Source organism: Ciona intestinalis, unplaced genomic scaffold, assembly GCF_000224145.3.
Source record: "Ciona intestinalis unplaced genomic scaffold, KH HT000111.2, whole genome shotgun sequence".
Lineage (NCBI taxonomy): Eukaryota > Metazoa > Chordata > Ascidiacea > Phlebobranchia > Cionidae > Ciona > Ciona intestinalis.
The window spans coordinates 95,312-122,589 of record NW_004190433.2 but is presented as its reverse complement, the minus strand read 5'-3'; the positions used below and the strand labels follow the sequence as shown (position 1 = coordinate 122,589).

The 27,278-nt window shown below is 32.7% G+C and overlaps 4 protein-coding genes and 1 non-coding gene across 5 annotated transcripts in view; 1 reads left to right on the top strand and 4 right to left on the bottom strand.

Moving 5' to 3' along the window:
• Nucleotides 1-3: 3 nt before the first annotated feature.
• On the bottom strand, nt 4-1,984 carry LOC104266610 (deleted in lung and esophageal cancer protein 1 homolog). The gene is made up of 4 exons (XM_026838755.1): nt 1,848-1,984; nt 886-1,026; nt 399-461; nt 4-126 (listed from the first exon to the last, which is right to left on the bottom strand). The coding sequence occupies exons 1-4, from the start codon at nt 1,965-1,967 to the stop codon at nt 4-6; spliced, it is 447 nt and encodes a 148-aa protein (XP_026694556.1). The 5' UTR covers nt 1,968-1,984.
• A 703-nt stretch (nt 1,985-2,687) lies between these two features.
• Nucleotides 2,688-4,463, bottom strand: LOC108950345 (C-type lectin domain family 4 member E-like). The gene is made up of 3 exons (XM_018815862.2): nt 4,233-4,463; nt 3,539-3,772; nt 2,688-3,293 (listed from the first exon to the last, which is right to left on the bottom strand). Exons 1-3 carry the CDS (start codon nt 4,450-4,452, stop codon nt 3,004-3,006), a joined length of 744 nt encoding a protein of 247 aa, XP_018671407.2. The 5' UTR covers nt 4,453-4,463; the 3' UTR covers nt 2,688-3,003.
• A 2,186-nt stretch (nt 4,464-6,649) lies between these two features.
• Nucleotides 6,650-9,158, top strand: ona6 (alpha3-fucosyltransferase). Its single transcript, NM_001032621.1, is given in 4 exon segments — nt 6,650-7,071; nt 7,194-7,422; nt 7,826-7,920; nt 8,259-9,158. Coding segments are annotated over 4 exon segments (1,206 nt in total). The 5' UTR covers nt 6,650-6,751; the 3' UTR covers nt 8,821-9,158.
• Nucleotides 9,159-12,796: 3,638 nt separating this feature from the next.
• The window catches only part of LOC100175457 (AP-3 complex subunit delta-1), a 17,702-nt gene continuing 3,220 nt past the window's right edge, over nt 12,797-27,278 (bottom strand). The window contains exons 8-31 of the mRNA XM_018815866.2: nt 27,131-27,204; nt 26,650-26,699; nt 26,284-26,312; nt 25,200-25,248; nt 24,575-24,720; nt 23,791-23,939; nt 23,247-23,376; nt 22,694-22,797; nt 21,837-22,062; nt 20,984-21,129; nt 20,644-20,800; nt 20,110-20,166; nt 19,547-19,663; nt 18,993-19,157; nt 18,530-18,606; nt 18,080-18,212; nt 17,848-17,976; nt 17,422-17,486; nt 16,575-16,701; nt 15,717-15,892; nt 15,008-15,253; nt 14,352-14,476; nt 13,665-13,747; nt 12,797-13,407 (exon numbers count right to left, since the gene is read on the bottom strand). Of these exons, the coding sequence (XP_018671411.1) occupies nt 13,318-13,407; nt 13,665-13,747; nt 14,352-14,476; nt 15,008-15,253; nt 15,717-15,892; nt 16,575-16,701; nt 17,422-17,486; nt 17,848-17,976; nt 18,080-18,212; nt 18,530-18,606; nt 18,993-19,157; nt 19,547-19,663; nt 20,110-20,166; nt 20,644-20,800; nt 20,984-21,129; nt 21,837-22,062; nt 22,694-22,797; nt 23,247-23,376; nt 23,791-23,939; nt 24,575-24,720; nt 25,200-25,248; nt 26,284-26,312; nt 26,650-26,699; nt 27,131-27,204 (2,850 nt within the window). The 3' untranslated portion in view covers nt 12,797-13,317. The remainder of the gene's footprint in view (nt 13,408-13,664; nt 13,748-14,351; nt 14,477-15,007; nt 15,254-15,716; nt 15,893-16,574; nt 16,702-17,421; nt 17,487-17,847; nt 17,977-18,079; nt 18,213-18,529; nt 18,607-18,992; nt 19,158-19,546; nt 19,664-20,109; nt 20,167-20,643; nt 20,801-20,983; nt 21,130-21,836; nt 22,063-22,693; nt 22,798-23,246; nt 23,377-23,790; nt 23,940-24,574; nt 24,721-25,199; nt 25,249-26,283; nt 26,313-26,649; nt 26,700-27,130; nt 27,205-27,278) is intronic.
• mir4139 (microRNA 4139) lies at nt 22,484-22,535 on the bottom strand. Its single transcript, NR_034535.1, has one exon. It is a non-coding gene; the product is annotated as a microRNA 4139 (primary transcript).

The following is a 27,278-nucleotide window of genomic DNA, read 5'->3' as shown; positions in this document are numbered from 1 at the left end:
TATTTACATAGACAGTATAGATCCACTACCTGAAGGAAGACCCAGCTTTTCATAAGTTTCACAACCCACTGGTGAAGACAACTTATTCAATGCACGCTCATCAGCTGATACAGCTTGAGCTCGAGCCTTTAAATATTTTTAATAATAGGTTTTGTATTACTTCGAACTAAGCATAAACTAATGATAAAGTCTTGGTAACCCAAAAATTTATTTAAAATGTTTTTTTCGAAACAATAAAATAAAGCATAGTGCGTACATAAATATAATAAAAAAAATAAACACAAAAGTTATACAGTAGCATGGGACCTGACAACTAAAGCGTGATCACGCTTTTTAGTCATGCGTCATGACCCAGGGGTTAAAAGGCACTGGTTTATAAGATGATATATAAAAACAACCTGCATAATTTGACGTTCAACAGCATTAAATTCCTCCAGTTTTTTTTTATGGTCCAAGTGCACCTGTATGAAAAAAATGTTGTAAATATATGTTTAATCTTTAACACACACTTTTCTTTTAATTAGATCGTACTTTGTTTCAACTAATTATCTGTAACACTGTGAGACTTTGTTTATTGTATGTTGGGTTTGGATTCAACTACCAGTCTACAACACTTTTTGGTGGAAACTTATTTTGATTTTGAGCTCATTTTTAGGAGTAATTCCTATCTATTTGTTATGTTAAAACAACAATACTGATTTAGGAAAGAAAATAAAATTTAGGTAATGTTATGAAACTGCAAATTAATTCATGCAATAAATATTAACGTTATTAGAAAAATAAAATTGTATTCCAAAACTAGGGTTATTAAAGAATAATTTGACAAATGAAAAAATGGGATGACAAATAAAGCTTCCAAAACTGATAATAACAACATTTGAATACCTGATGCAGCTGATTCATGCACTTCTTGTGAAACTTTGTACTTCCATCACCTGAAACTGTCAAGTTATTCACTGTTTCTTTGCTCATTACTTCTTTGGTGTAAAGATCATGAAATACACCAGCAAGTATATGAGATACATCCTGTAAAACATGTCAGTAAATTTAGCTTTCTCATAAACAAAAATAAATATATGTTTATTTATCTTGGTGTGTAGGGAAATGATAGTCACTATAACACAAGTGTATCACGACACTGAACATATGTGAAACTTTATGCTTAATTTTATGATGTTATGCGTAGCTCAGTCTGCAGAAAATAGCAGTTCCAATGATATCTCATTGTAGGACATTTGTAGGACTAATTGTTTATGTGATTTAAATTGGTAGCAGAACAAGCACAAATATTTGATACAAAACTATCATGTTTGCTTGACCTATGTTTTGATATGCATTTTTTTAGTAATAAAACAGAACAAACTATTGCGTTCACAACCAAAAATTTGGTAAAGGTACATAAAGGTGTCATTCTCTGCACAGCAGTTAGTTGTCAACGTAACTTAATCAAGATTCGAATACATTTAAAAGTTTTAATAAGTGTTGAATACCAGTCTGCAGAGTATAGCAGTTCCTGACGTGATCTCGTGCGTGCAAGACGGTTATTTTTCCTGTGCGCGTGTGCTATCATTAAAAATCTGCGTGCAAAGCACGTACATTTTCAAGCCACAATAGAAAATCCTACTTAATTTAATACAAATTTTGTTCATTGTTAAATTAATTGGCGTGCGTGGGACAAATTATGGCGTGCATAAACAAAAGTTTGTAAAAAAATCGCTCGTGCATCTGCCATACTCTGCAGACTGGGTTGAATGGATGTATTCAATTGTATAATCAACCCTTTTAATCAAATGACATTAGATAATTTTGGCACTTTAATCAAATTTGACTGAATATTCATATTCCACCTGAGATCTGTCAGATGATGGACGCGGTACGTTAATGACAGGTTCATGTTGACTGTGATCTGGTGATAAGCGCGTTGGGGTGCCAATTGGCATCACAGCCCGCTCAGAAAGAACATCCATAATGCAGACTATTTATCCATTGCTTAAAAATGTGGAAACTAATTATTAAAAATGTGTAAACTTTCTTAAGTGTAATAGTGGTTAATATTTTTCCAAGTAAACAAAATTACTTATAAATACAGTGGTTTTTAAAATATTTTTTCAGTATCGGTATCTGTCCAATATTATATAATATATAGCAGTTTAGCTATGCATAAACATAAAAAACTCTTGTTTAGGTCATAAAACCGCTGCACGCTTTACAAAAAACGTAAACAACTGGTTGCTAACAGAAACAGATATCGCTGCCTTTAATGGGCACGATCATGGCGCCCTCTATAACTTATAGAGGGCGCCATGGGCACGATCTAAAAAACAACAAGAAAGCAAAGTTATAAAATTTCACTGGTGACTATTCATATTCCAATAAAAAAAAAACTGGAAAATCTAATTCGTTTATCATAGCTAATGGAATTAATTAGTATTATGCATTCATCTTCGCGTGGTTGAGCAACAATCCGTCTCGTGAATGTAATAATGTATACACTGCAAAAAGTGGCGTCTAAAGTCTAAAGTGAAACATACTGTCACAAAATCTCGATATCAAAGTACGACGCTGCCTTCATGACGAAATTTCCTTTTATTGTTTAATACACCACAACACAATAACTCGGGATTCCCAGAAAATATACAGAAAGACATCACAACTCAGTTCAGGCAAAACCAATCGAGCTCGAAATCAATGAATCTTGTCAAATGCAGACAGCCATTAATAATTACAAGACATATAAAACATACAAGAAATGCAACACTTTATGAAAATTAGTTCCCAATGTAATTAATAGTTTGGTTATATATATCATATGGTAGGGGAACGGGACACAATATCCAAACAGCTAGATCGTGTTTTAAGCAATTAACAACGACATGTAGAGTCGTGAGGATACGGTTTTATAATTCTTTGAATGTTCTTTGTTTACTACTAAATGGGACGAGAAAATAGATTGAAAAAGTGTCCCATATTCCCCACCCTACTATATTCAAAAATTAACGTTATTCAATATATATGCACTGGTGTATTGAAGTAAGCTATCCAGGATATGTTGATCTCGGATGTGGACCACCCGCTGTTTAAGTCGATCCTTTCCAACCTTGCTAAGAATGAATAAGACCGAATATCGATGGGGATGACGTTGAAACGATGGGGTAAACTTTCATCCAACATACGAGCACTTGCTTCTACTTTGTACGGGGCGGCACTTAAACACATTCTGTACACAATTTCTAAAACCGTGTGACTTTTGCTGGAGTAAACAAACTGCACGGAAGACCCGTTAATTGTGATGTCTGGAATATAGGGAAAATATCAAAGTTATTATAATTGTTAGCAATGATTTTTTTCAGCATACTATAAATATAGTAAGGTGGGCGAAGATAGGACACTTTTTCAATCTTCTTTTTCGTCACGCTTGGTAGTAAACAAAGAACATTATTTGAAGAATTATAAAACTGTATCTTCACAACCCCCCAAGACCGTTGTTAATTGTTTAAAACACGATCAGGATATTTGGATATTATTTGCTAAAGCTCACCTTTATGTCGCTCGCATATGTAGTTACAGGGAGTGTTACAAGGCACATCATTCCAACCGTGGTTGTTGTCATTTACCCCACGCATTTGAACACAAGCTTCGTTATTGCCGAGGTTGTTCGGTTCATCAACATTCCATTGCGCTTCACCTGACGTCACATTCGTTCCATCATTCCATTGGAATCCGGTTTTGCCCAGGTTGATTCGGTTTAACCCGATGTAATAGTTTTTCGTACCTATTTTAAATAAAAACAAATATCTGCAATATCGTCTTATGGTACGGGGGAAAAGATCAAGATGGAATATGTTTTCATTCTCATTTCTTGTCCCATTTGGTAGAAGACAAAGAATATTTACAGAAATATATAGCCGCATTGATCCGCGGCTAAAACTAGCGCGTTGTCAATTGTTAAAACCACGTTTAAGAAACATTGCATTTAGGTGGTAATATTCCATTTTCTCCATATTATGTATATATGTTTAAAATGCAATCAAGGGCTTTAAGCATTAAAAATGTTAATATAGCTTTATGACTGGTCATAAAACACGTCATTAAAACTTAAAGACAAAATATTGATCCCCTAACTGCCTAACACTTTAATAAAACATTTATTTACTAATTCAATTAAACTACAATCAACAAATATTATTGTGAATCTACTTTGTATCAGCTAAAGTAAAGTTCAACTTACTTACCGGTAATGATGCTTACGAGGAATTGTTGCACTTGTGTTGTTTTAACTCGAGCTAGTGTAGCATTCAATGAAGCACAAGAATCAACTGCAGCTTGATGGTTAACGGTACTACCATTCTGTATATAATACTCGCTTGTGCTCAGCTTGTGCCAAGTTATTTGGCCGAATGCAACATACACACAACTCAAAACGTAACAATATGTAAAAACCTGCATCTTCATATAGGTTGTGATGCCTTTAAATATTTGTAGCAAAAATTAAACTTAAGTCTGTTACTTTTTACAATATAATAATGTAACGGCGATAATGTGTCTAAGCTAAAGCTTTAAATTTATCCGGACGTAACAACTTAAATACCCACGGATTTGCTTAAGTGTATATGCGCCGGCGTGATAAGGAAATTTCATGGGTTTTTAAAGACTGTATAAATGACATGTACAAAAAAGAATAAAAAGGACAAAGTTTTTTAGGTTTATACGCCGAACGTTGCAAATTATGCTACTAGCTTGCACGTAATTATAATCGCTTGTGCTCAACGTGTGCCAAGTTATTTGGCCGAATGCAACAGACACACAGCTTAAAACCTAATGATATAGTAGGGTGGGGGAGATGAGACGCCTATTCATTCTACTTCGGGATATTTGGATATTATGTGCTTATGGTGTCTAATCTTTTCCCACCCTATATATAAAAACCTGCATCTGCATGGAGAGTTTTTTTATACAATTAACATATTTTACAGGCTAGCATAGGAAATATTTGCTGACTATACGCAGCCTGCTGTTGCTATAACTCTTCTAGGTACTGTTATGAAGAGGCTCTTAAATAAATCGAACGTCACGTTAACTCTTCCACGTATTTGCAGTACAATAATATAAGAGCTTAAGCCTCATATATTCGTGTTGAGTTCAGTATGAGCTTTCTTATACTCTTGCTGTCCTCACGTCTGTCCGCATCCGTCACACGATGCAACGCGTCGTCCTACCGCCGTAAGTAAATGTGCCAACCACGAATTAAGGTATAACTTTTGAAATGGGTGCGACCATGAGGAACCTCTATACCGCACACCCAACATAATCATGCAAGATGTTACATATTAAAACCAGAGTCCGTATATAAAATTATACTTGATTTAATTAAACAATTAAAAACATAAATACATGTAATCGAAAACCCCATACGCAATTTTGTTGGAACCTATATGCATGTTAGTGACCACCACGGTCTATTACAGCATAGATACCTTACCAGGTAAGGTCGGTCTATATACTAACTTTGGGTAAGGCATATGGTAAGGTATCTAAGTTCCGAGGCGCCATGGATCGCTAACTCGTTAATTGTAGTAAACGAAGTTCACCAATCTTGTGGGACTGTACGGTATATAGATAACACAAACTCCAACTATAACATACTCTGAATGTACGCAGATACAAAATAGTGTAAGTCATGGTCTGCATTAAAAAGAAAGCCAAAAATCGTTACGCGAAAACGACGCGGCTGAGATTATGACGTCATATAAAAATATAAACGTAACTTTCGCGACTTGCGTCAGTTATTGTTAGCTGGTTCAACATGAACCATGAACAGTAACATAAACAAATCGTGATCAATAAAGATATTAAATTAACTAAAAGTAATCGATATATAATCCTTCAGCTGGTGACCAGTAAAAAACCTGTAATTCGGCTGATTTGCGTCTAAGGTTAACGATTTATTACGTCACAATAGCAGTATGTTATATCACACAATTGTAATTATGTTACGAACGTTATGGCAGGTTGATGGCTCGTGTTAAAAGTATGGTCACTCTGCACGTTTTCAAGAATTTCCATATAAGTTTTTGCCAATCGCCCGATGTTTTTCAAAAAAATAGACAGCGGTTATCAGTGAGACCAAACGAACATTTTTAGAACAAAAAAAAATACCTGGTCACCGGCTAAAAGATTACCAAAGCCACCTGCTTTAATCAGGCTCAATAAACACTAAATATGGATCCCCACTGGCCAATGTCGCCACTCTAGTGTACGGAAACGGTTGATCTGGTGTGCGGTGTTTGTTTACAGTTAACCGATTAGGCGTCTTTACATGCCGGAATACGGTTTTTGTTAGAAATGTATAAAAGTTACTTGATTTGATGATATTCTCGGCAACTGACTAAACTAGTCGGTCGCGGTAACCAAAACTATTGGATACCGCGATTTTTTAGCCGATGATTAAAAAAGAAAAATCGAATTTAGGCCGCGACTAGTTTAGTCCATAGCTGAAAATGGCATCCCAGATTTTGGGGCGCGGGGGAATCGGACGTTTTGTGTCGAAAATTAAATCCTAAACCAATCGCAAACTAAATCGTTAATACCAACGTCTTCTAGTAAAACATCTTAAATACAAATTTTTCTTATAGGGTTATCAATGTGAACTCTTAATTTAATAAAACATAAATGTATAGTGTTACCCTTGACAGTAACTTAAGCAATTGGATTGTACAGTAGTAACAGTACCAAAGTTACACAGTCTAACGGCATGATAATGAAAAAGCAGTTAAGAAAAATCGGTGTTCTTCTTGTATTTGGAACTTTTATTATTTTCGCAAAAGAATGGCTCACCTACTACCCAAAACGATTATTTGAACCAAAATCTACGCCAAACAAAAATCATACACCATCAGGTGTACTTCTAATGTGGGACCATCCTTGGGCTGTTGGTTTCACCAGTGAACCAGAAGGTACAAGATTTGGAAGATGTAGTTTAACTTATAAACGAGAGCGTATTGAAGAAGCAGATGCAGTCATATTTCATCTGACAACTATTTCAAAAAAGGATATTCCGTGGCAACATTACAGGTTTGTTTTCGATATCTTCTTATACCTAAACGAACATATTTTCGGTGCACAGCTTCAACACCTATATAGATTTATCTGAAAAATTTAGTATTAAAACTCAAATTAATCATTTATTTTAACAGGAGCCCAAAGCAGCTGTTCGTGTTTTGGAGCAAGGAAAATCCATGGGCCATGAGCTACTTGTACAGAACTGATTTTAAGGCATTCGATAATTTCTTCAACATGACCATGACTTATCATAAAAATAGTGATTTATATAGTGGATATGGGACAAGACGAAACGTATATAACATGGTGGAAAAAGGTGCTAATGTTTTGGATAAATTGCTTTCAGAAAAGAGTAAACTTGCAGTAAGTTATTTTTATAATTGATTTTAACATATATTGTTTACCTTTGTTTTTATAAGTAGATACTTTATCACTGTAAATGATTTGACCATTTTTTTGGTCCAATTACCCTGTGGTGGTTCTAGGATGGCCCATACAGCTAAAGGCATGTGATATCTTGTATGACGTGCTGTAGTAGCCTGTAGACATGACTTTCAGTTGACCATGTTTCTAAGAAATAGTGTATCACAAATATGGTTTGAGTCACTAAGCAAATATGGTTAATGGCTTAATATATCATTGCGTAAACACAAGCTATTTTAGCTATAGGTTATATATATTCTAAGTTGTAAAATTTCAAATACTATAATGCAATAATTGTGTATGTTTATACTTAATGTCTAGGTAACGTTACCTTTTAATACAGATATGGATTGTTAGTAATTGTGACACTATGAGAGGAGCAGTTGAACGAATGAATTATTACAAAGAAATCGTAGCAACTGGATTTCCTGTAGAAAGGTAAACTTTTATAAAGTTTTTGTTTTTATTTCAGTTGCATAACATTATAGTTTTAAATGGTCAAAGGAAAATTGTTTTTTTCAGTTTTAAATTTTTTAAAGTTTTTTTCGTACTAACTTCTGTTATACACAAAACACAACAAATACTGTATGTCTGAAAATACTGTATGTGTGTGTAAGTATCCATACAAACATAAATCTTACAATTATTGTATTAATTATTTAACTAGTTGCACTTATGCTAAGATTTTATTTTGCTTCTTAGATGAGCTTACTGTATAGTGTATACTAATATCTACTTCTGCTTGGCTGTTCATATACTTATGCTTTTAATTTTAGCTGTGGCCGCTGCTTTAAAGCTTGTCCTCAACTTCCATCATACAAATCTGAACAGTGGGGAGCTGAAATAAAGAAATACAAGTTTTATTTCTCCTTTGAGAACAATATTGGTTGTAAGGATTATATCACAGAGAAGTTTTGGGAGGCGCCTCTTTGGTATGGAGTGATACCTGTAGTGTGGGGACCGACTGTGGATGATGTTATTGCTGTTGCGCCTCGGAATTCATTCATTCATGCAGATTGGTTTAAAACGGCGGCAGATTTAGTGAAATATCTTCAATACCTTGATGGTAACAACACAGCATACTTAGAATATTTTAAATGGCGCGAAGATCCACATCTAACGATTGAAGAAATGGAAAAGCAGATTCAATCTGAACATCCAGATGTTGAAGTATTCTCTGCACCAACTTCTTCCAATTTTACGATGCTATGCAACGCTGCGCTGGACCAGACACCAGAACAAAGCTGGTTAGTAAGTTCATTAAACCAGAAATTAATAGGAGATGAGAGGGCAAGTTGCATGGAGCCTGGGAAGTGGAAAGATGTCTCTGTAGTTTAAATATGCACCACTATAACTTCTACTTATGCAAAATTTTTAAGTAGGCACCTGGGAAGTAGAATGATGCCTCTGTAGTTTGACCAGTATAACCTTTATAAATTGCACCAGTTCACCTCTGCTTGCACAAATATGTTCCTAATTGTTTGTTTTTGCCCATTCGCACATGCAAAGTAATTCTTCTATAATTGTGCCTTTACACTGCTTTTGTATTGTAACTAAAACACCTCGAAAATACTTTAATAAAAGGTATTTTGTTTTTTTACACTGTGTAGTTTCATAGGTCGATTATTTTAAGTTTCAACGCCATTAACTGTTGTTGAAATCTTTGTGCGCGTGAGTGGCCATTAAAAATATTTCAACGGTAATTTCTTTAAACTGCTTGTCCAAATCGGCAGCCATAAACACGAGAACAAAGTGTGTATCTGTAGCTCGCTTGCAAAAGAGGTGTAGGAGGCCCCACACACGCGATAGGACATCCGTGGTATGACTTGACGGGTTTCCCATTTAGTTAGTGCGTAGGTTGTTTTATATACTCGCGTGACGGGGCATCGACAGCCGTAATAACCTGGAAGTTTTATTTACCTCGTGGCCGCTTACGAGTCACCTGTTACCACACACTTTGTGGGTGATGAATTTTAGGGATTTAATAATGTATGGCTAACAAATTAAACATAACGGACTACTGGCTTTCAGCAATTACTGCTTGATCAAAGACTTGCAAAAGTGTATATATAGGTCCGAGTTCAATTTCTAGACGATCCCGGCATATCAATCGTTTGTAATGTTTAAACATTAGTAAAAAAGTAGACGTTCTTACCTTTCTAGAGTCCGAGAGAACAACCAGGAGGTTCCATTAATTTAAATATTGAACTTTGTGTCAGTGGCGATTCGCGTCGTTCAGGCCAGAAAGCACGCCAATCACTGAGCCATGGCGTCGGATAGTTTCGATTTAGACGTCCAAAATGGCGGAAAACGTTGCTTTCAAGGTCAGCTGACATATCTTTATTCGCGCTTTATCGGTACACATGTACAGTATATTTGCTTTTAAAATCCATTCTCTGACAAATATGACAAGTGAAAGTTTAACCACTTGTATAGGGGGATCAATTTCTAAACATTTTATAAAGTAGCATCCAAAAGAAAAACAATCTAAAACCCAAGGGCTTAAATTACTCGTCTCTGAAGTAGGGTGGGGGGAGATGGGACACCTTTAGCGTACATTGTTTAAATATTAAGATCATGTTTTAACAATTAACAACGGTCTATGGGAGTCGTAAGGTTACGGTTTTATAATTCTTTCAATGTTAACTACCAAATGTGGTGAGAAAAGAGAATGATAAAGTGTCCCATATTCCCCCACCCTACTATACGGTTAGGGTAGGCTATTTTTAAATCCAAAGCTAACATACAAACAAAGGGATATCCTTATTTCTAATGTTTTATACCCTTGAATGTAATAAAGCTATTATCTAGTACTTACTTATTCTTGTGTTGCGTGATTCTTATTAAAACGGTCCTAATGCCACATCCATGGATAGATTTTTGTCTTGCCAACTTAATCGTACAAAACGCAATACTTTATTAACAAACAAAACACAACTTCCTTTCTGTACATGTGAAGACACAACCCTATAACAAAACACTGTAAGTATAAGGCAACTGGAAATTTGAAAATAAACATTTCTTAGCCTCAAAATACCATAGTAATGCTACTAGGTTTGCAATAAGACCCTAATCGTCACATAAACTACAACCCAACTAAAAAAGGAATACTACCAGCTCAACTCTCCTGAAAAATGGCTACTATATATATATATATATATAACAACTTAGTAACACAATCGCAATAAAATTGTAGACGCAATTCATAACTCATAAAGCCAGAAACGAACGAAAGTGTAAGTAATTACGGATCTCGGGTTTGCTCCTTCTATGAAAAGCACTCGGCCAATTTACCAACAGCGTTTAACACAGAAATCCTACCAACACTCAACGGGAGGTAAGTCTCTGAAAGGCTTGTGGGATTTCCTGCGGTAACGCAATAGTGATTACGAAACCTTTTTCACATAACTTTCACGTCATTTTTGGCCCGCTATAAAAATGAATGTTTAAGTGTCATAACTCAGAGTAACCCAAAAAACCTCAATTGTCTTTAGGGTCAAAGAGCTACCCGTGCAACCTCTATAGTACGATACATATATCTGATAAGCACTTTTCGGTGCTAACTGTATTGACTTTGATCTCTCACTGTATTGTGAGAGTTATAATCGTTAGTGGTGATAATAAAAGTTAAAAGGACCAAATATCTGCAGTTTGATAAAGCAGTCAGAACGAGTTCAAAGAGTCCGCTTAGGCGTTTAGTCCATGAGCACACAACCTCGGAAATCAATATACAATCTACTAGCAGCAAGCAGCCAACAAGAGGAACGCCGCACGACTACAACCCACTGTAAACTTCGTATGTGTGCTCGCACTTGGCAACTGTAAAACGGATAACGTATCATTAAACGGGCAGCGATTTGCCATTCACACAAGCGCTTACTACAATAGCAATATCTTGTTACAAGTCATTATCTTTCGGTGCCTGTACACCCTGATTGCCGTGGTTAACTATTTTGGTTTCTATAAAAGTTTCTACACACTGAACAAAAAATGCCACTGTATATTAGTCTGAAGTAAAATCTCAACTATGGAATTCAAAACAAAGCTATGTGTTCTTACTTACAGCAGTGACGCTGACTGCTAAACTGTGTAAAAAGCAATTCCCCTCCAGCGATAAGTTGAAGAAATAATTTGTCTTACTTTTTTCTGAACCAGTGATCCATGATAAGGTATTTGCACTGCACTGCAGTGTATAGATTTAGCACTTCAGTATATTATGGTATATATAGATGTATATTACTTGTTTGTTATTAGTCTTTCGTGACTCAGTTGTACTTTGTGCGATGCCGGAAGCCATGAAAACGTTATAGTTAACGCCATGTGTATGTATAGTTAGCGCACTATTGTATAAAACACAGAATGGAGTTATGTATTCGTTATACAAGTTAACTGTTCTACACTGTTCGGCGTCGTGACACCATGTCTTTCACTAGCCGAAAGAATACGGAATCCAGACTCATTGTCTGCCTATGTTTCTGAAACCCAGTGGGTCTGAATCAACAAAAATCTTACTCTTCTGAAGTCGTCATTAACACATTATTGACACTGTCTGAGTGTCCTTAAAATCGAGACAATGCATTCTAACTAAAAGGTGAACTGAAACTATAACCCTATGAAGCAAAGGGCTGCTACCATACCAATAGACTTGTACGCTATGATAAACAGTTTGAAACTGCTCACGAGCGACACCTCGAATCTAAATATTAATAAAGTAAGGCCCACAACAAAATAATCCAAAATGTAAGCACACAAAAAGTAACATCTAATAATCGGACACGAGGTAGGAGAAAGGGAGCAACCGTGATATTACGACTGTCGGTGTCCGCCACGCCAGGCTCTAGATAAGTCACAGCTATTTACTCGAGTGATTAGAGTAGTGGCGATTAACCGTCCGACAAGGTTGTTAGGCGCTTGTATCGTAACCGAAGGATACGGGATTCTATGTTCGATAATGTTACAATTGATGGCTTAATACTGCTCTAATGAAGTAGTTGTTTAGGAATTGCCTAAATTGTCAGCCCTACACTAACAAACAATAAACACAATTAACCACAAAGTAACATTCGCGGTAACTCGTAAGCTGGCACGAAGTGTACATCCGCGTTATAGCGACTATCGTTTTGCGGCCACGCGAGGATAAAATAAGTTACATTCGTTTATTCAAATTAACCACCAAGTTAAATATTCGAAAAACTCGAAGGCGTGTATGGGCTCTATGGAACGGAACACATTATAACGTCCGTCATTGCCCACCACGCAGAGTTAAATAAGTTTCATTCACATTCGTATATTCAAAATAATAACATGTTGCTTGTATATGATTCACAAACCTTGTATTTATGAAATGATGATTCGACCAAGCCACGTAAGTTAACCATAGACCATTCTAATTTCCACTAATGTTATATTATGCAATAAATGTACAGCGTGTAGAACATAGACATCTTACAAATGATATACGATAAATAACATATACATATGGTTACATTCGACACAAAAATTATTTTCAAAAACAGTAAAATTTTTGTTGGGCAATGATAGAGTAAGCACCAAACAAAATGTAGTGACTACATAATAGTATTTCATGTCTAACTAAAATAAATAAGAAATTTAATATGCTAATTCAAATGTGGAGTGCCAGTATAAGAACAATACAATATTAGTACAACATTTAAGGTGATTGCTCATTTTTAAATCGTCTTGGAGATAAAACGATGGATTTAAATATTGTATTATGCAAAAAATCGTCTTCTTGTGTTGTTTGGCTATTAATGATCATTTAACACCAAAATGCCCCTTTGCACAAAACCATTATCTCACATACAGGATATGATCTTATGTTTTCCCCACCATTTTGACTTCATCCATTATATTAGATAGCAACGAACTATTATCACTTTTTCCATCGATGCTTATACCATTGCCCTGTCAAATACAGTATGTATTACCAAAGTATAGTAAAGTGGGACATAAAGGGCTTTCTTTCTCTTTTTTTCTCATGTCATTTGGTAGGAATCATAATTAAAAACATTACGGAGTTATATAACCATAAACCTATAACTCTAAAAGAGCATCGTTAATTATTAAAAACACAACCAGGAAATGTGGGATTTAAGTGCTAACAGTATTCCAACCTATTCCACAGTACTATTAAACTAAAAACTTACAAACTACAGACTTACCACACTTTTAACCAGCAAGCAAACATGGTGTTTCTGAATAGATGACGAATAAAGTGAAGCACTGTTCCCAATTTGTTCTACAACTGTTAAAAAAACATTGCCATTTATTCAACACCATAACACAGTGACTTGAATGAATGTAACTTACTTTATTCTCGCATGGCCGAAAAAACGACAGTTGTTATAGCACGGGCTTAACACCTCTTGCCAGCTTACGAGTTACCATGTATGTTACTTTGTGGGTGATTATTATTATTTTTTTTTTTTTTATATATATGGAGATAATTTAGACAACCCATTAGTGACCACTGGGTTGGAGCAATTGCCGTTAAGTGTCTTGCCCAAGGACACATAAGACCACAATGGTAGCAGCGACTTGGCATTCGTAACATATTCGTAGCATACCAGGTTCACGGCTTGATGCTGCTACTGTGGGCGAGTGAAACACACTGAATGGTAATTGCTCCAAACCAGTGATCACTTCACAAAAAGAGTTTTCCAATTCGTCAGCACCAGCCCGGAAAAAAGACAATCACCCACAAGGTTATACCTATCAACTTGTTACTGGTACATAGTGTATAAAATGAAAAATTAGGCTAAAAATATAACAACTATTATTTTCATCATAACAACTGTCATTTTCCTGCCCCTATAAAATAAAACAATCTAACAAAGAAACATTCATACCAGCAAATTTAATGTAGAAACAAAGTTTCTGCAGCATTAATTCTAAAGTCATGTCTGTGTTGTTGAACTGATATGAAGCTTTGTCTGTAACTTCACCAGATGATAACAACTTGGTGAAGCGATCACTGTAATTAACCATTGTTAATTAAATAATATACAATTGGTACTATATAAAATATATACACTTAAACTTCAATTATTTAAAGTAAAAAAGGGGAAAACAGGATTTACTCTATACCTGACCAGAGCTACACATAATAAAAGGGCTTATGTCCATCATTAAGAGGCTCAACACTACTGCTATGGTAAAAATCTACACCCCAAATGCCTATAGCAGTGCTCTTTAACCTTTTCTAGGTTGGTGAGCTCCTAAAGTTGTTGCGACGAACTTATGCACCCCTGATTGCTTTAACGTAAAACTAATGACGTTTCGCAAGTGATGCAAGATATGGAACTCATAGAAAAAAGACTGTAGGAAAGTGTGTTTTGTTAAATTTGTTAAAAAATATTTGTTTAAAATGTTCAAAACTAATAAAAGGCATATTTTTGTGCACTCTAGGGTGCACCGTGCACACCGGTTGAAGAGCACTGTTCTATAGTAATAGGATATTCAATAACTTTGACATATATTTTCTTTAGAAATAGATTAACCAAACCTTGACAGTGGTGTTGATATAAGATACGCGGAACATGGCAGATGTAATTTGAAGTCCAGTTTCTCTTGGTTAGTATGTTGTTTCGTATCATCCTGTACCATGTATGTTATGGTACCCTTAAGTCGCTGTGGCATGGTAACACTGGATGCCGTGAACTCAAGTTGACATTCATTCCTTGCTGAAGGTGGCAAGGAAAAAGGGATTCGCACAGCGTCATGTGACGAGCTACCACCATCTCGAATCAGTCTAAAAACATGTTAGAATTGTTAAGTTTCCATTGATATTAGTTTGTATTGTATCTATGTGGTGCCATTTTTAATCATGTGCATTATGTTCTGCCTCAGTGATTTTGCCTTTTTCCTTTTTCTGTCGGACCTTGTTGGTCATTCATTTTAAACATGTACTTGTGCTGTGTGGGGCTGTAAATAAACCTAACTTTAAAGTAATGATTGGAGTGTGTTTGGGTTGTAAAGCCTTGCCGAAGTACTTTACCTATATAAAATAAAATTGGGACAACACATCAGACACTTATGTAAAAATAGGCGATCATCCACAAAACAAAAAATAAATGTGTACTTGATAACTTGGACAATATGTATAAATAATAGACCCCTGTGTTGCTGTGTGCAAAAGCGACACTGCTGTAAAACCCAGCAAATTGTCCCACAAAGATATAGCAGTGATTTTATACCCTATGCGGTATACTAACCTTGTATTCAATGTATCAAGGACATTAAACTCAATAGTTTTGATAAAACTTGAAGATAAATTGGAGAAAACACAAGATACAGTGATTTTCTTTTCTTGTCGTGGTATGGATCGTGTTTCGAACTCAATTCTCATGTCTTTGTTTTCAGCAAGCAATGTATATCGACTCATTTGGATCTATTACAAATTTGGTAGTTTAGTTATAGGGATGTCTTATGCTATGGCGCATTGGTTAGCGTGCCTGTAAAAATTACGGTTCAAAGAAAAATGTTGTTCTCATTGTGGGTGTATTTGTCCTTGTGCAGGAAGTGCTCCAACCCAGTGGCCTTTGTCCAAACTGTCAGCCATTCATAAAATAAATAAAAATACAAAAAATCGCCCACAAAGTTTTATATGTGGTAACTCAGGTACAGGGTGTGTGAAAGATATTACCTATATTATAATGACATACGTTGCCCTTACCACGCTAGGATTATTAAATTACATACATCCGTAGTTAAAAAATTCAGAAGATACTAGATAGGTTCTAAAAGGCCCAACCAAAAACAAACTATTCAAGCCTTACTTGCAAGACAATGCCAAAAACACGGTTCGCTATAGTTTAGGACACAACAAATTTAAGAAGTAAAAATTCAAAATTTTTTTATAAATAATTAGAATAGTACTTTGGGGTAAGATGGGACATTTTTAGCACATAATATCCAAATATTCTGATCGAGTTTCAAACAATCAACAACGGTATATGACAGTCATCAGAATACGGTTTCATAATTCTTTGAATGTTCTTTGTTTACTACTAAATGAGATGAGAAAACAGAATGAAAAGGTGTCCCATCTTCCCCCACCCTACTATATATACCTGTGGTTCAGAAGGTGGGGGTGGTTCTTCTACTTCTACAGATTTTCTTTTCGATTTCTTTGCTTTTTTATTTCTCTTTTTTTCTTTTGAAATTTTTTGTGTTGGCTTGTCATCCTCTACAGCCACACTGTGGGTGATAGAATTATTATTATGTCTATGCAAGTATGGGTATTTGGTGGGTATCCAAAATTGCGTTTTAGGTGTATTACTGTTTATACATGGAACCATATTTAAGTAATATTTTTCCAAAAATATTCTACATTTATTTTGATTTAAATCGAGGTAGGTAAAAGTATTATTTGTGTATTAATGTTATCTAATTTTCTTAGTTACAACTATTTTATATTTATTCTATTTGGAAAACAATTAGTTGGATATAATTCTGTAAAAATACCAGGCATCACTACACAAGATAATGGGGCAAATCTAACTCAAGTTACAAGTATTTTATATAGTAGGGTGGGGGAAGATGGAACACCTTTTCATTCTATTTTCTCGTCCAATTTGGTGGGAAGCATATAAAATTTAAAGAGTTATAAAACCTTATCCCTAAGACTCCCATATACCGATGTTAATTATATAAAACACAATCAGGATGTTTGGATATCATGTGCTAAAGGTGTCCCATCTTCCCCCACCCTACTTTATTTATACTTTTTAAAATTTTACAATTAATTCAACACAATATTGTGGCTGTGGGAATAACTAGCATTACTGTATGGGATAATTGGACCAAACCTAATCCGAATCCCAGGTCCCATGGAATGCCTTGCTATTAAACCTAAGTAACCTCAACCATATATAACCATCATTGTATTAATAATTAAATACAATATACACTACATACCCATTCACTACAGGTTCTTCCATCTTTTCACTTGAATCATTTAACCAAAAACTCAAATCATCTTCCTGTAAAATATAAAACTGCAATTACTAACATTATACAAATACTATGTGGCTTATAACTAAAAGTTATGAAAAGACAACTAAAATACGAAACTTCATGAAGACATGGGGCATTTAATATGATAAAAAATTATGTAAGCTTTTACTGTTAAACAAAAACATCTGATAATAGAAGTAAAGTAATGGCTAAATCTCAGGGCAAGTCACAGTGTAGGCTCTCACTCATATAAAATCGACCCTAAGCTAGAAAGCTACCACATATGAAAAATAACCAAAAACATATTTTCTAGTGGGGTAACAGCAGTTAAAACAAATTAAAATTACAAAACTTTAAAATACACATATAATTCAACATAATACAAACCTTTTTCTCTTTTTTAACTTGAACAACATCTTGTTGATCAACCTGTTGATGTTGATGACCATTCACTGTCCTATCAACATCAACTTCATCAACCAACAAACTTTCAACAGGTGCAGAATGATGTTTCTTCTATAAAAAAAATAATAAAAAAAATAAAAAAAATAACACTATTATTAAAAAACTACATTTCAATATTGCCTTCATAATAAATTTATTTCTAAAGTTTTATTACCTTGTGCTTTTTCTCTTTTTTATGTTTTTTCTTTTTCGATGGTTTTTCTTTCTTTTCTGGTTCTTCTATAATAAGCTTAGCACTTGTTTCTCGGTGCTTTGGTTTTGGTAAAGCTTCCGATGCAGTTAATGGTCTGTGAAAAATAATGAAATGTATTGTAAGGTAGGTGTTTACAACAATATAAAATATGAATTGTATTTTAATCCCCTATGTCCATTTTCCACAACAACATGAAATATTTCATTCATAAAATAAAACTTCTAATTTTTCATACATAAAATAAACTGCTAGCAAAGAAAATCAGTAGTGTTTTACTGTTTAAACTTAGCACAATTTTACCACATGTAATGGTATAATACATTTTTAATATACAACTTGAAAATTTAATATAGCATATGTAATACAACTATAATTATTTTGTATCAACCGTCAATTGAAAAGTAAACTTACGAATCAAGATCAATATCGAGAGCTTTGTGAGGATCGATCGATGGATTTTCATCTTCAGAATCCGTTTTCACAGCTCCCTGTTTTAACAAGGAATTTTAAAACATAAAACAAAAAATGGCATTTTATCACAAAACATAAAAATCATTACGAAAACAAAGAAAAAAACAAAACAAAAGAAAACCAAAGATATTAAAGTTCTTGGGTTCCAATGGTCCCACTGCCTCTGGCAACTTTTTATTTAAAATTTTTCATTTGTAAAGTTTTATTTGTTTTGACAGCTCCCTTTTTAACAGTAAATTTTAAAACATAACAATAAAATAGCACTTTACCACAAAACAGAAAAAAAGAACAATTTTTAAGAAAAAAATCAAAGAACCAAATAATATTATAGCTTTTGGTATTCAATTGCTTTTGGTTTAAAAACTACAAAACAAATTAACAAGTATTCTCATTTTTCAATCACCTCTGGCATTTCTTCATTAACAATTTCCACTGCATGCACAGGAGCAATATCCTCCTCTTCCTCTGGCTCCTCCTGCTCCTCTCTCTTCCTCCCATGTTTTCCTCTTTTAGCTTTCTTCTTTTTAACAACGCGTTCTGCTCTTTGACGACGTCTCCGATCTTGTTCCTGAAAACATCAAAAAAAGATTAAAGAACATTCTTGTGGAATATAATAGCCAACTCATTTTGTTAATGTTACTAGTAAGAGATTTCAATCACATTTTTTAGGTTCTTTTGTAAAATATTCATTGACCTAATCGTTATTGTAAAACATTAAATTTAAGGAATTAAATTTTCTTACTGAAAAAGATAGTTATGTAATTATTAAGTATAAAATATTTTTTTTATTTATTTATTTTTTTTTATGGGTGAGGTCCTTGTCAAGGACCTGGGATCTAGGCCAAGCCAAATTATTAAATATTAGTAAATAATATATTAATTCTAATCAAATATAACACATTACATTTTACTTAAATAAAATATTCTACAAAATTAAAACACCCATGGGTAACTTACCATTTTAAAATACCTATCACTGCTAGGCAACCCAGGCACATGTAGAGGTACTGATATATCAAGGTTAATGCTTCCTGCTTCACTTTCTTCATCAGGATTCATATATCCTTCAGCTTTCTATTAAGTTAAGCAAGGGGTAAAAAATGTTAGGCATGGTAAAAAAAAATAAATTATAAAAATTTTAAATTTATATTTAAAATTAAGTTAAAAAAACAAAAATTTAAAATTAAGTTAAAAAAACAATTCCTAATTTTTAAAATAAAAAAAAATTTTTTACCTAGAACATTTTTTTTCATTTGTTTATGACTTGCAGTAAGAAAAAAATGTGTAACTGAAATCATATTAACCATACCAATACACCAGATTCTTACATTCTAAGAACCAAGATGTGCTAATTTTAATTTTTAACAAATATCCAAATTTTACCATGCTTACAGAAATATTGTAAAATTAAATTTAAATTGTATTTTATAATGTCTGGCATATTTATAGTAGGCCTACAATTGTTAAATTAAAACTTAAATTTATAATGCGTAGGTTTAAGAACTTCTGTAGTAGATTACCTTTGACATCAAGTAGTTGGGGTTGTTCGCTTGTTCAACCATGCGTTCCTCGCGTAACTGTGATGCAAACAATATCATCATTAATTCTATTCTAAATGGGTAAGGTAGCATTGAGAAATCATCAGACGGCCAAAAGAGTTAACCAGAGATGACATGCCATTATACCAGCAGAATACAATATAGGCCTATTCTTTTTTGGTTGAAGATAATTTGTGAGTGGAAATAGATGTAATAGTAAGACATTTGCCCTAAATGCCAAAATTCACTCAACAGCAATACCCCAGATCAATATTTTTATATATAAATCTAAAAGCGATCTTCTGGCAATTTAAATATTTAGCCAAATTTAAATATTTGCCTAATGGTAAATGTAAAATATTAAATTTAGGCAACTAAGTTTTTGTAATTAAAAAAAGATAGTTATGTAATTATTAACTACCAAATATTAGTAAATAATATATGATTTATTTTAGGCTTATAATACACCTTGCAGCAACAGCATACAAAAAATTATTTTTTTTGTATTATAATTACTTTATTTAGTTCTTCTTGTGAATATTCCCTCCTCTTCTCACTGGTGGGTGAATAGAAGTCATTATATGATCGCTCATACTCCATCTTCTGCTCCTCCTTGGCATCTTCATCTTCTGAAGAGGATGGAGGATCGTTGATCCAAGCATCCAAGTCCAACCTGGGAAAAATATACCAAACTAAAAGATTTTTACAAAAAAAAAGGGAAAACACGGTTGATTCTCAAAATGTACAGTCCGAAGCATTTTAACTAAAAGATAAATATAAAGAACATAGGTAATAAAAAATTACAATAAAATGCATTAATTTTTATTATAATTAAATATACACTAAACATACTGACCCCTCAGGAACAGGAACTTTGCGTTGAGCTTTCGGGGCAACTGGGTTTAATTCTCCTTTAAATAAACAAGAAAACTCATCCACTTCAAATAATCCTTTGTTTTGCAACTTTTCTATGTATTTCAGCAATGTGAGAATACATGAGGCCTGTAATGATAAACTGTTTTATAACCATGTGTTTCAATAAATCAAAAAATGAAGAATTAAAATTTAACAATTAAAAAATATATACACCCTAATAAAAATCCAAAAAGAAAAAAGAAATTTAAAAATAAATCTAAAGGTTGGGTAATACTTGAGTTGAGGTGTAACTATTGCTGGTTAGGCTTAAGTCAGTAGTTGCTACAGAAGATATTTAGAAACCCAGGCATTATTGCATTCAACTAAATAAATTTATTAATGCCCAATTGCTCGCATTTATTAAACATTGCATCCCATTCACACACATAAAGCAAGACGGCTTGTAAAGTAGTGAAAAAAGATAGCTCAACAAAGGACATTACAATTACCCTTTTTAATTTTGAACAAATTTGTCTTTTCACATTTTTACTTGTTTATGTGTATTTTGTTTCTTTGCATAATTATGCCGCTGAAAAGCTGGGACTTAGGAACTATCTGATTTAAATTAGGCTGATATTTGTGTTAAGTCAGTAGTTAAATTTATTAAGAGCACCTCACAACACAAGCACATGTTTAGAATGAATGACCAACAAGGCCAGACAGAAATAGAAAAAAGGCAAAATCACTGAGGCAGAACATGATGCACATAATTGGGGAGGGGCACCACACATACAGAATAGATACAATAGGAACTAAAACAATGGTAACTTAACAATTTGTATAACCCAACATACCCTCTCCTGCACTTCAAGGTTGGAGCTTTGAATAAAGATGGGTAATTTCTCTTGTAACGACTGTGTGAGACCAACTCCTTTATCATCACTATCTTCAGCACGTTTCAATGCAACAGCATACAGCTTCATTACATTATGCAAGTATACACCTTGTATATGGCTGGGTAGTGTAGTAGCACGTGGTCTAACCATGGCATGAATCAAACAATCTGGGCTCTCAACAAATCTATACAAAAAATTAGGTTTAGATGCTATGTATATATATGTAGTACAGTGGGAGAAGATGGGACACCTTTTTATTTTAATTTGAATATCATGTGCGAAAGGTACCCCATCTTCCCCCCACTATATATATATATATATATATATATATATATATACATCATAAGTTATTCTATACAGTTAAGTATACACGAGGATTAATTTCTAAGACCAAAGCTAAAGTACTATATGTTAATTCAGATAACAGAGCACTTAACCTATTCCATCTGAGTTTAAAATGTGTTAAAACAACACAATATTTGTGGTGATCATTTTTGATATATTTAAAATAAGTTTGTAAAGTCATCTTGTGATAGATATTTAACATTACAAATACAAATAGGTTTTTCAGCGACATACATAGCCGTGGACTTAAGGCATAACATACCGAAACGTAAACACTTTAAGTTAATATTTTAAGTGATCTATGTTTCAGTGTGTTATGCCTAATATATTTTTTAAATCCAGCCCTGTAAGTAAAGTTTTAAGCTTTATAAATAATAAAACGCTCTGTATGTAAAGTTTTACTTTACAAATTTTATTTTAAATGATCATCACCAAAAAATTGTGATTAAAATGTGCAAGATTTGTCTTACTGAGCAAACTCCCCACAAATATAAGCAGCTGCGTATAATACTTCCTCCATTCCATTACGATGAAGTTGACTCATTAACGCATGAGCATTCTCCAGTAATGTGGCCTGTATGTCAATACAAGGTTGTTTAATATTACAGTATTTCACCATTGAACACAAAAGATTATTTTACAATTTAGAAGAAAATCGCGAAGAAATTTGTTACATTTTATAAGTAATAAATTTTAACAATTTTTAAATGAAGCCTGTAAATGGCATTTTATAGTTTATTTATTTTAAGATGGTAACGAAAAGAAAAAAAGCATGTTAAGTACAAACTGTTTTACGTACCATTAATTACCAGTAAAATATAAACCATTTTTAAGCCTATTAGAAAATAAAAATAACCATAATAAATATAAAACAAATCATTTTAAAAAGAACTAAAAATAAAAAAATAAATATTTCAAATAAAAAAGAAGTCATTCAAAGACTATTATTAGTGTATTCAGTCAGAATCTAACCCATTTTAATTAAAAACCATTAAAAATAAAACAAACATATTAAACACACACCATTTGATGAGCAGCAAATTGTCGAATACTTTTCACTCTGATAGCAACATCGAGTATTTGCGATGAAATTAAGCCCCCATGACTACTTGAACCATCTATTCTAGTTAGTTCTATCAATACACTGATGTACCTGTGAAGAAAATGTAATTAAACAACGAATATTAATATTTTAGGTAAAATTTATACAGTCAACCCCACTTAATGGAACCACATCAGGACCAAGCCAAACTGGTCCGATTATGCGGGGTTGACTGTATTAATATATTGTGTAAAACTATGAAAATAGGTCAACATAAAATGAAACAATTTCAGAAAGCTTTAAATTCAAGATTAAATCTAAGAATTATAATATTGGAAAAAAATCAATAATATTTATGTACAACTTTCAAACCTAAAAATTACACACTAATTAATAATTTATAAACTACATATAATAAATAACCCATATTAATGAATAAAGATATGATAAGTTCATATTATTAGTTTAACTATTAGACATAATAATATAATACTCAATAATATTCGATAAAAATAAAGTTATTACCACTCAAAGTTAGTAATATACTGAAAATTATTTTGGCAACAAATTTCGATTATTTTGCTGATTAATTCATCCCTGTATTGACTTCCATCTGCCTTTGCAACGTGGATCATTAATTTCTTAACTATTTCCATCAAATTCTTCTTGGAAACCTGAAAAATAATTTATCGTCATGTAAAAAAATTATCTTAATGTAAAAATTGAGGTTTATTTTGGAAATAGGCATGCTTTTTTTTAAAATGTTAAAAGTTTTTGTACCTGAACACATTAATAATGTTACAGTAAAAAACACACGAGATTTAGGTTTTTAAATAATTTATGAAAGTGTTTCAATCATAGAATTGAATTCTAACTTTCTGAGAAACAAATGGAAAAACAATAAAAGCCTGCAAGTTTTAAGTTGACATACAATTTGATGCAACTAAATAAATGTGTCGCTATAACTTTATAATTTCTAAAGTACAAAGCTACATGTTTGTTTTGAGCTTTGGGTAATAAGTCAACTCTAGTTATCTGGCCTTGGGGTATGACCTTACCTATACGAACAATAAAATACATATTTTAAATTGGTTTAACAAGTTTTAGTTACAAAGTTTTATGAAGCTACATATTTAAGCTTTTGGTAATGGGCAAACTGTGCTTAAAAACAGAAAATATATTTAAACTTGGTTTAAATCCCACGACTCATTGCATGCCTCGCTATAAGACACCATTTTCTGGCAAGGCATGCCGTTATTAGCCTTGCAACAACAATATGAGTTATATGACTCATGTAACAGTATCTCACCATTCCAAATAATAAGTCCAGCGCTCGTAATCGAATTGATTCATCTTTGTCATCCAAACACTGCAAGATCAAATCCTTGTGTGCTTGTACAGCTTTCGGATGAGTTTTTAAAATGCGTGACATCGCAAGAAGACCAAGATATTTTACTGTCAAACAAATTATCAGTTAGTTTAACTAGATAAAATGGATTTCTGAATTTTGTAACTTTCTTTCTAGTTTTTATTTCTTTTAATAATTAAAACAAAAAAATTCATCAGGTAACAAATTAAATAGTAATAAAAACACTTTTAAATGAAACTGGACAAAATGTAGTTCTGATTTTTTTAACTACCACATATGTTCTTTGGATTTCTCTTAATATTTAAAAAAATATAAACTAATCAGGTAACGAATGAAAGAGAGAAAAAAAAGTTTTTAAGTTAAATGGTACAAAATGTATTTCTGTATTTTTAAACTATCACATAATTATGTTCTTTGGATTTCTCTTAAAATTTAAAGAACATAAACTAATCAGGTAACGAATGAAATAGAAAAAAAAGTTTTTATAAGAAATTATGTAATAGGCATATTCAGCTATGTTTATATTATTAAAATAATAGCAAGAGATTAATACAACATAACATACAGTTTTGATCAGAATCTTCAATAAGTATCCTCAGCTTTTGTACACACAACTGTAGATAACGTGTTATTTTAAATAAAGTTACTTTAAATAAATATTTAACCATAATTAACCAGTTATAGTAAAACAACAAATAAATCAGAGCAATTTACAAAATTCTGTGTATGAAAATGTCCACTCAATTTAATCAATAAATATATAATACCTTTTTTTATAAGTGGACAAAGTGATTATATAGGCTATTTAATACTATTATAATACATAAATTAAAGTAAAACATAGCAAATCCAAATTTTCATTGCTTAGGAAAGTTACAATTAATATTTCTTTTCATTGTGAATAAAATAAATTAAGCCAAACAAAACTCATTGGTAATTAGGACATTTAAGATGATTATTTAAATTAATTCCAAATTTAAACCTTCATAAGTATCCCATGACCCTATATAAAGAATTCAGATTACTTTTTCAACTTCCAAATGAAAATAATACTTAAATAAACATCCTGAAGGGATAACAGTAGGAAATTAGGTATTATGATGGAGTAATACAATGTAACTACATTTCTTAACTATAAATTTTCAAAAGCGGAAAATGCAGAATTTTTTTTAAGAATTCTTTTTTTGGAACTTAAATTTTGCAAACATTTTTTTAAATTACAACCACTTATTTAACTGTAAATGTTCTACAATGCTTGTTATCTTATATAACTTAATATATTGTCTATTACATAGGCGCTCAGTTAGGAGGTGTTGGAGTGGTAAGGCGATGGCTGCTCTACACTTTACATCATATATGACGTCATAATGATTACATTATGATGTCACACGTTTTTCACAATAAAGCAAAACTTGGCGTCTATAATATGGGAGCCTATATCATATAAAAAGCAGATTTTTTTAATATTACTATTAGGTATAAAGTAGGCTATAAAAACTTTATTTGTTTTTAATCTTATCCAATAGTAATACTTTCTAAACAAATCGTAAAAACTAAAAAAAACTTGTCCAAAATTCTACGAAACACTGGTTTAAATCTCAGCAGTAATATATATATATGTGTGATAATAATAAATAAATGTTAGATACCTGAATTGATGAACCATGGTCTTGCATTCCTGAAGTAAATGATATTAGGACTTCAGTAAGCAGGAGGAATAGGGTCAAATTAATTGTTATCGAACTAAATTTGGTTTAAGATGAAAAAAATATATAGTAGTAAGCACTGTGGGGAAAGATAAAACACCTTTAGCACATAATATCCAAATAATCTGATTATGTTTTAAACAATTAACAATGTTTTACTGGAGTAGTGAGGATACGGATTTATAATTCTTTGGATGTTTTTTGTTTACTACTAAATGAGACGAGAAAATGGAATTAAATAGTGTCCCATTTTCCCCTACCTACTATATATACAAGGAGATCCTGTTTGGTTACTAAATAAACAAATACCTTGTACAACTGTGTTGATGCACTCGTACAACAGGGACATAGCAGATGTGCTGAAAAATAAGTTACGAGTTATAAACATACGCATACGCTGTTAAGCAAATTTTTCTTGCGTTACCAATGAACATTTCATAACAATCTCATACTTTACTGTTTATTTGATCATGAAAATTAAATAAAAGTTTTTGGTTGGCAGAACTTTTTTTTTCAAATCTGCATTAATCAGAAAAACATTGCAAATATAAAGGTGAAAAAACTATACAAATGAAATAATAAAGTTTTTTGGGCTTTTTAATAAGTTGACACCTACAGTTCTTTATATATAAAAATCTAAACAACAATTAATTTAAGTATATTAGTAGATCACATTCACATACTTATGTATGGGGTAAGTCAGCAGTTCAAACATTTTTTACAATTTTTTTTACAGTCTAGAACTTTTTTTAAATCCGAGTTTATCAGAAAAACATAGTACAACACATACTTATGTATGAGGTTAGTCAGCGGTTCAATCAACTTTTTCCCAAGTCGAGGTTCCAGGGGTGTAAGGGCTCCAAACTAGTTTCAAATTGAAAATGTTTAAGTTTCTGTGTCCTACTCATATATACACAATTTTTAAACTGGTTGGGTAA

What these genes read in the sequence shown, in the direction of transcription:
- LOC104266610 (XM_026838755.1), bottom strand. Translation starts at nt 1,967, where the DNA reads ATGGATGTTCTTTCTGAGCGGGCTGTGATGCCAATTGGCACCCCAACG. An exon ending in CATCATCTGACAGATCTCAG is followed by an intron (nt 1,027 to 1,847) that starts GTGGAATATGAA and finishes CATGTTTTACAG; the next exon opens with GATGTATCTCATATACTTGC. An exon ending in TTGAACGTCAAATTATGCAG is followed by an intron (nt 127 to 398) that starts GTTGTTTTTATA and finishes AAATATTTAAAG; the next exon opens with GCTCGAGCTCAAGCTGTATC.
- LOC108950345 (XM_018815862.2), bottom strand. Translation starts at nt 4,452, where the DNA reads ATGAAGATGCAGGTTTTTACATATTGTTACGTTTTGAGTTGTGTGTAT. An exon ending in CCTCGTAAGCATCATTACCG is followed by an intron (nt 3,773 to 4,232) that starts GTAAGTAAGTTG and finishes TATTTAAAATAG; the next exon opens with GTACGAAAAACTATTACATC. An exon ending in CATATGCGAGCGACATAAAG is followed by an intron (nt 3,294 to 3,538) that starts GTGAGCTTTAGC and finishes CCTATATTCCAG; the next exon opens with ACATCACAATTAACGGGTCT.